Source organism: Cryptomeria japonica, chromosome 11 (assembly GCF_030272615.1).
Source record: "Cryptomeria japonica chromosome 11, Sugi_1.0, whole genome shotgun sequence".
In the NCBI taxonomy this organism is placed as follows: Eukaryota; Viridiplantae; Streptophyta; class Pinopsida; order Cupressales; family Cupressaceae; genus Cryptomeria; species Cryptomeria japonica.
Genome location: NC_081415.1, coordinates 32,740,749 through 32,749,985, shown reverse-complemented (window position 1 = coordinate 32,749,985; position 9,237 = coordinate 32,740,749). Strand labels below are relative to the sequence as shown.

The 9,237-nt window shown below is 33.4% G+C and overlaps 1 protein-coding gene across 2 annotated transcripts in view; it reads right to left on the bottom strand.

Annotated features, from left to right (window-relative positions):
• Positions 1-3,766: 3,766 nt before the first annotated feature.
• Positions 3,767-9,237, bottom strand: part of LOC131031359 (uncharacterized) — a 131,872-nt gene continuing 126,401 nt past the window's right edge. The window contains exon 4 of one of the 2 annotated variants that reach the window (XM_057962455.2): positions 3,767-4,277. In XM_057962455.2, coding sequence (XP_057818438.2) covers positions 3,916-4,277 — 362 coding nt within the window. In that variant the 3' untranslated portion in view covers positions 3,767-3,915. The remainder of the gene's footprint in view (positions 4,278-9,237) is intronic. The other variant, XM_059214116.1, reaches the window with a different exon arrangement.

Genomic DNA, 9,237 nt, shown 5'->3' with positions numbered 1-9,237 from the left:
CAATAAATATTTCCCCATAGAACAAGGTATTATTCGCCAGAAATTTATGGAATTATCGTACCCTAGAAAAAAATCGCCAATACAAAATAATATTTTTTCCCATTTAAATTTTTTTTTTTGCCATCGATATGAAAATTTCCCCCCGAAAATAAAGTCCAATTCGCCAAGATTTTACACAGTTGCCTGAGGGGTGGTTTCTTAAAGTTATCCTTGCTCATAAGGGAGAAATGAGTGCTAATTATATAGAAAAATGTGGGCACATAATTCCAAGAGGATAATAACTCCCAAATAACCAAATTAGGTGGGAGTTGTGCCTACTTTGAAAATGCCAAACATGTGGCAAACCAACTCAAGTAGGGACAAACAATGGTTATGGAGAGGTGGCAAATGAGTCCAAAAGAGGGTGTGGCATTCAATCACCCAAATGTGGGCGTGAATGACACATGTAAATGTAGAACTATGCCACGTGTCCTCATATAAACCATCCCAATATAACCTAAGTATGCTTAACAATGTGTAGGAAAAATAAATATAAAAAACCTACACTAACACAGAGGAGATACTTGAGTCATTGGATTATGTTCTACCTGGGAGATTCTAGAAAGTCATATTCAATAGTGTTGTCTAGAACACTGGATTTGATTATGATAGTTTTTAGCATCAACATGGAGACCACTAAGCAAAGTTTAGGGGTATCACACATTTTGAGTTTTCTACCTACACATTCCTAAAAGGAATGGGGAGATATCAAGCATACATAGTTTGTATTGTTTCTTGCCAAGGGGAGGAATGTTTTTTGACGATTGTGGACCATCTTCTACATCCGATTTTGAGCATCCACAATTGAATCTACACTTTGGGGAAGCGAGAGGGAGGGTGGCAAGGGAGTGCAGGGGAAGAGGCTTCTCTTTTGTCTTTAGGGGTCTACTTCTCTTTGGGTCTGGGGAGGGCGGGTGCGAGAGAAACTTCTTGTAATTGGGTACCTAATATGGCCTAATTTGTTGGGACCCATCATCTTTTCGCCCACCTGTTGCACTTAAGGGCATGGTGTTAGAGTAGGTTTTTATTTCTTAGTTGGTTATTTATTTTCCCATTTCTAGGTTTTCCATAGACTTATAATTAAGCTTGATTAGGATTAATAAAGTGAGTATTAGTGTGAGTGGATGCAAAGCGTTGGCCTATTCCACGAGAGTTACACTTTCTTATTTTAGGCTATTGTGGTAGAATCTTTCCATTGGTCGTATTTTCCACTTTTCCCCTCTCTCATTTCCTATATATACTCACGTCCTAGGTAGGCTTGTTATTCTATTCCATTCTATTATTTTGTAATTGCATTCTATAGCTATTTTATTTTGCATTCTCCTAATACTATTTTTCTTTTGCAACACTAGCATTTCTCTCTTGGAGAGTAACTTTGTGTTGTTATTTTGATGTTGTAACATTTACGTTCACAATTTTACTTCTATTCATTTGCACTAGGTATTATGGGTTATTCATATTTTCAAATTCTAACACTTTCACATTTTTCTCATTTATTCTATTTATGCGGATTGATTTTTCATTAGCTGTTGAGCATGACATGTTCGGTTTTGGCATGGATTTACTTCATTTTGTATACATTTCATGTATATTTTCCTTAAATTTTACTAGAGTTTTTTTCTACCAAAGATTCCTTCACCTTTTGGTTAAGTCACACGCAAATTTTGAATTGTTTTTTGTAAACAAATTTTGTATATTTTCTTAGTAACATGTGCTTGCAACTACCCATATGGTTGATTCACGATTTCTACAAGTTTAATTATAAATGACATTAAAATTCAAGTTTAGAAATTCATGTAATGTATAAAATTCCATATTAAAGTTAAATCAAATATTCAAATGATAATAAACATGGTCGAATAATGTTATAATTTAAATTTTAATTTATAACATTGAAATTTCAATTCTCAAATACAAATCTTTTTAATTAGGGATTTAGATCACCATTAGTTTCCAAAAAAAAAGATCGTTGCATGTTCCTCTTTCGAGGTCTGCATCACATTATAGAATGGTATTAGCTTTTGTCTATTTAAAGTATTCAATGAATTCATTTAATTCTTTTTTTTTCTAGATTTAAAACAATGATTGGATGGCTTAGAGTTCTTATAAAATTATTTGGGGGATTCAATTGTTGTAATTTGAAGACTTGAAATGATGTAAAAAAAAAATTAAATTCTTAAATTTCATCAAGATTTTGTTGGTTAAGTTACTCACAAAACTACATGCAATAAACACTCTTTTTAAGATAATAGTATAACTACGCATTTGGCAATATTTATTTTAGTTAAATGCAATATATTTTAACTTTAGAAATGCTTTAGTTTCAATTAACTATTTTTTTTTTATAATAGTGACTTTCATAATTACCTTTACTTAAAAAAGTCTCCACTTTTGCTCGTGTTATAGTTTGTTTAGACATGCCTTAATTTTAATTATATGGTTTTGTAAAAGTGTCTTGATATTTTTTCTTAGGTATTTAAAAATTTAAGTTCAATTAAATAAGGTCTCAAGTCCTTTCGAGAATGATATCTATCAACGTATTTTACATAGATTTTTTAAAATATAAGTATGCTACTTAAATTTTAAGCATTTTCAAAAATATTTACAGATTCATTTACATTTTTTTTAATCATATATATAAAATAAAATCTAATAACATTACAAAAAAATTAAATTGTACATAACTGATAAACTAAATAATAATTTCAAAGGAAATAGCCCAAAATCAAGCATTATTTATATTTTCAATATAAGAACCAATACTTGTTTTAAGCCTCTCCAATGTAGAGGCCAAATTTAGTTGTTGTGATATCAAATTAGTAATATTCTACTAGTAATCTCTTTTTTCCTAAAATATGGATTAATGATTATCATGGTCAAATATTTAAGTAGAAAATCAATGACTGTTATTAAAGAAGGCATTTCAATAAAGCCATTGTCTCTTTCCAAAAAAAATAAAATAATAATAGTAAAATTTATTTTTCAGAGTAAAAATAATGCTAAAAATTTAAAAACTTGTGATGCTTGATGAATGTTTCAAATAAAGGATTGATTAAGACAATTGAATTCTTTCTCTTCCTCTTATTCTTGCACAATGCAATGACAAAGTGTTAGGTTGATTTGGATTGAGGGTGGATGCTTGAATATTTATAAATAAATAAAAGTTAGAGTTTGGGGCGTGGGTGAGGCTCCTTAATACTTTAGGGATAGGATTAATAATTTGGACTTTTTATTGAACATTTTTAAAAAGAAAAAATTGACTCATAATGTTGTCTAAGCCATTAGGATTTCATAGAGCTCCAATATAATCAAGGGACTTCTCAAAGTCACTTGGGCTATTCAGAGATGTTGAGAAGAGGCTATCAGCCAACTATTTAGCAAGTTATATAAAGGACAAAAGGTGCATTGGGAGATGTGCCCATTATATAACTTGCTGAATAATTGACTGCATAACCAGTTTCCAGATGTTGGGGGATCCCCAACAAACAAGATGTTTTAGAGACATTTCCTACTTTTATAGGGCCTCCTGGAAACATCCTCACTTTGGTGGTGGTGGTGGTGGTAGGTAGGGGTGGCAACTTTTTTTCCTCAGCCCCATTCCTGCAACCTAGGGATGCCCTGATTTTGGGAATTTGGCTTTTTTGGGGAGCAGACATGTCCTTATGTAAATGTGAGTTTTTGTTATACAATCTCTACATTACAACCCCCTTCTGCCATTGTAGTTAAAGATAAACCTACTTTTGTAGTTTAAATATTGATCTTAATTATTCCAAATACAGAAGTGGCAATCACAAAGGCTCGGGTAAGTAAGCCTGCTGTAATGTAAATTTTGGAGGTCCAATTCAAAATGAAACATACTATGAACAGAGCCTACCGTCAATTTCCACAAAAATTACATTTACAATACCACCTATGGTATCGGAGTTTTGAACGCTTCTGTTTTCCATTGCCAACAGCATTATTGCTGTTGTCTCTTTTCCTCGGCCTCAGCCTTGGCTTCTCATTGACTTCCATACCATGATTTGATGTGTCTGCGTGGGAAGAATTGCTTATATTTTCTAAATTACTTTTCTCCATGTTCTGGATTTCTTTGTACTTCTGACAGTACGGTTCTAGTATTTCAACCTTTGATAATTGAACCTTTTTATGCTTCATAAGAATCCAGATTGAATTTGTCCACTTCCGGTTGGCACCATGACCAGCATGTGTCTTAAAAGCCACAGGTGACATAGGTTTACCTATTAAAGAAAAGGAACGGTCAGCAATTTATAGCTAATATACCTGAACACTATTCCAAAGCTTCCATTGACTCTACAGAAAGGCAAGACTAAAACATAAAGAAAGAGCACTTTAATAAAACACAGTACACCATCTAAACCATTGAAAAAGGAAACTTTTGACATTCGAATAACAATTCAGAAACTTATTTACAAAAGAAACCAGATTTGATGACAATGAATACAATGAGTAAAACAATATCAACATTAATTTTTTCCCAAAAAGCATGCATCTTAATTTAATTGTAAAAGAGAAAACACCATGCTTATAAATATAATTAGTATAAATTACTTTAAGATTAAATAATATCATATTTAATTGAAAAATAGGTTGATGCTCAGGCCTCAATACATGTCATTCAATTAAAATGAAAAGCAATGAAAGAATTTACTCTTTACCAAAATCACGGTCCTTTTCATCTATGTGCTGTAATTTGCAATGCAAAGGCATTCATGATTTCAGAGTAAATCTACTGGAGCGCATGTAGGCAATTTGGCAATTGCTAGTTTTTTGTCTTTGTTAAGATTGTAAGGCAACACACTTTTCTAAGTTCAAGGAAACTCCACTGGACCAGAGACAATTTTCTTATGATTTATTTCCTGTTGGATGTAGTTTGTGCATACAACAAATTTCCTGTCCTTGGGTTAAAATAGTCTATAAGGTCTTCCCCTATCAATGCTTATTGGCAAGTGTCATGTAAAACCAAGTTCTAAAGGCACTAGACCATTATTTCCAATCATTTCCTTTTCTCATTGCTGAAAAAAAGAGGACAGAACTGTCCACCAAGATTTTCTTCTGATGTTGTGAATACCTTTCATTCCGTAGAAGATAGGTTCTTGGGTAGTTTCTTTTTTTCATTTGTTTGGTTGATGTCACCATTCACCTGCCTACTCTTACCATTTTATGTCCCTGATAGGTTGTTCTTGAAAACTATTGTTTTCCAAACAGTTAGCTTGAAAGAAAGATGAGTCCTAATTATCCTATCAATGTGGGGCACTTACCTTGTCAAATTTTGTCCATGCCATAAAAGAGTCTATGGACTTAGCCTCTCATGCTTTGCCAAGAGAACCTTTCAGGGGGTTTGATCCTAGGAATATGCTCTTGAACCACATCAGAAGTTTTCAACTCATGGACATGCAATCATGATGAAAATGACGAGTAAGATTATATTAAGGGTACTGACTCATTTCAAAAAGTGAAAGAAAGGAGATGACTTATGATATTGACAGGAGAGCATCAGGCATTTGCATAATTGGTTTAACCAATTCCACATGTTAAGATCCTCATAATAAGACCAAATGCTCTTATTCAACTGGCTTCTCTTATAAGATCAATTCCTATTTCTATTGTTGCACAAAAACATTGTTTCATTAGATTTTTCACAATCACTTACTGGTAAGGATAGGGATAATTAGTATCCTTTCTATGGAGTCTGTATACAGCTCCTCAAAATAGATCTAACTATAAAGAATGTACAATATTGACAGAGGTAGATAAAGATTGTATACCTCATTGGCTGTGGTTTGATATTGAATGGGTCTTGGCACTCCTTGATAACCAGCAAAACAAAGAGAGAAGAGATTGGCTTTAATGTGTTGATCTCCATCTGAAGGGTTAGATTGACCAAGATCCAGTGGAAATGCTAGCAGAAAACAAAAGATAAACAGGTGCATAAAACTCAGATAACTTTTTCAATTATTACAAAGTATTTCTAGCAAACAAGGATAGTGACCTTGTGAGCATATTCTGAATGTTTTTCTATTGAAAGTTGGACCTTGGAGAGCATAAATAGGGCAGAAAACGTGGCTTTTTAAGTTATAAGTGCTTCCTTAGGAATGACTGAATGGTATCCCATTCATATAAATTCCATACTAGGATGGGGCAAACTTGGCTGCAGTTGAAATTTGAATAGAGATAGATTGGAGACCCAAACTATGAAGTTTCTGTCAACAACATCTTGAAGAGAAGCCTTGTTGATAGTGTCAAGTGTTAAAGATGATAGCTTCGGTCAGATAAATTTGATCATGAATAAAACTTACATCATTAGAATACTTCATATATGTATACCAATATACATAGTAATAATCATTGAGTTTATTATTACTATGTATATTAATATACATACATATTCTTTTCATGAATAAACCAAATCTGATTAAATGATCTAATGGATGATCATATATCGATTGTCATCTCCCTAGTATAAAATCGGTGATCATGTATGATCCACTTCCTATCGATAAAGTGTATCGGCTATCCTCTTCACCATAAATCGATAATGTGTATCGATTTATCTAAATCGATAATGTATATTGATTAACTGATTTTCAGTTTAACATACTGATTGTGAATCGGTTGTGTTAGCTGAATAGTTAACCACCGATTATGAATCGATATTGTCATTGCAAACGGATTGTAAACGGATTGTTAATGCCACCGATTATGAATCGGTATTAGTTTATAATAACAAACGGTTTGCTAATGCCACCGATTATGAATCAGTATTGGTAATATTAAATGGACAGACATATCGGTGGAGAGACATGCCTTCACACGTGTGATGACATGTCTATCCATCGATGTGCCTCCCCATTTAATATATATGATTCACAAGCAGATCGATGGAGAGTGTACCGAAATCAATCAGTGCAAATCTTAGAAGATCAATCTTATTCTAAACACAGCGATAGTTGTGTTATAATCAGCAGCACTTGAAGCATTATTAAAACTTAGGAAATCAATATTCTCTGTGAACATACCATCTCCCTTCATACTTGCTGCAACCTGCAAAATTCATAGGTTAGTGAGATCATCAATTGTGAGATAATAAAATTAAAAGATACCTCTGTTTAATCTACTAAGAAATCTAATCTACATTAACATCAAGTCATCTCACACAATGAAAATATCCTGCTGTAAGGGGACTTGACCAGGCATTGTCACAAAAATAGTTGAGAATTGGATAGGAACAATGGGAAAAGCTATGTTACCAAGTATGCAGAACTGAACCTCTGCACCTGGCCTAAACATGTTTGGATTCAGGTCCAAGCTCCAAAACACCTTGGGCATGCCCAAGGTGCTACCTAGGTAAGTCGGGTACACCTAGGTCCTTAGTCACGAGGTTTGAATTTGAGTTCGAGTTCAGCAATAATAAGATTCAGATGAGGTTTGGAAAGGGCAATACACTCAACAAAAAAAAAAATCGGCATTAAATTTGCCCCACATAATTTTTTTTTTTTAAATATAAGTAATATATCCACAAAACTAACAAAATAGTTTAACATCACTAAGTAGATTTGAAATCATTATGAAAAGATGACACATTTATAAAACATAAAGCATAAGAAACATGTGAAATCACAATTGCGAAGATGTTTTTTTGTCAAAAAGGTACAATAAGAGTCAAGACTTCAGAACTTCAAAAAAGCTCCAAGCTATCAAGAGCACTTGGCTGAGTTGATGTAGCATCATCATCCATATCACTACTAAATTCTTCATCTAAAAAGTCCCGCTCATCTGCAACTAGCATTGTTATGTCTTCAGGAATTTTTTATTGTCAAGAAGAGTCATTCGCTAATTTGTTCATGAACAAATTTAAATTGTTGCAAATGTAGATAAGATCTCCCAATTCTTCAGACAACTTATTCCTTTTTTTGGAATGGATGTGGTCAAAGAAACTCCAGTTCCTCTCAAGCTGATGAACTTGCTCCCTGACTCAATATTTGAATAGCAAAGTGTTGTAACTCAGCAGTTTGTCCTCCACAGGTCATCCATCATTTATAACTAGGTACATCAATTCGTACCATGTTATATTTGGCTGTCAACATTCTAAACATCCCTTTTGCTCTCTTGTATTTCCAACATTGATCTCTGATTAGTGCTGTAGTTGCTGGATTTGATTCAAACTTGTCAATGGCTTTTAAAAGTCCTGGCATAATTTTGCAATCACTTTGTCTATAAATATGAAATAACTTAAGTCTCCAAATAGCAATCTGCCGCATGTAAAGGTGTGCTCCAAATCAATGAACTTCAACTAAAATTTGAGAAGTAGAAACCATGCAAAATATTGAAACAACACACAAAGATCCACCATATCTTCATTGAAAATTATGTATCAAATTCGAAAGTTTTGGCAACAATTTTTGATCTCCTCCTCCTCCTCCTACTACTACTACTACTGTTGCTTCTTGCTATGAACTTCTAATCTCTTAACCTTTACAAATGAGAAGAGCAAGCCTTATATAGACCTCTCAATTACAAATGAAGGGCCCAGATTGATTCTAAATCGATGGCCAAGATAATTCAAAGAAACAATAAAGTGAGGTAGTTACAACTAATACCTCCATACATTTAATATCATTCAATGAGAAAAATACAAGATTTGAATACAGATCCTTTTGAGGAAAAGGACCAATGAAAATTAACATACCCTCAATGGCATAATTTACATGGAGTAGATAATGACACTACATTCAATGCATCACATATCCACTTGTTGATGAGTCAGATTCAATGAATCTGGACTTGCTGACTTGCCATTGTTTGATTGGTTGATGATGAGTGGATGCCACCTCAGCATGTACATCTTGCAAACTTCCTCCTTCATCACAAAGAAATCTTTGCATCTCTATCAATATGTCTTGATACTCAACATTATATGGTCTTTTGACTGCTTGTGATGGTTCATATTTCCAAATCGCATCATCCCTTTGAATGTTCTTCATCTACATAGTAATTCTTCTTCACTTTTTTGACTTTTAGCTCCTTGTTGTAGAGTCTTGTGCTTGTCCATCTTGATGTTGTCTTACATTGATCTTGTTGAATCCTCCACCTTGATCTTGGATTTCCAAGGAAAATCTAAAGTCATTGTACTCAGCTTGTTTGAAGTGTTCAGCTTGGATTCCATTATCTTGAAAAGTC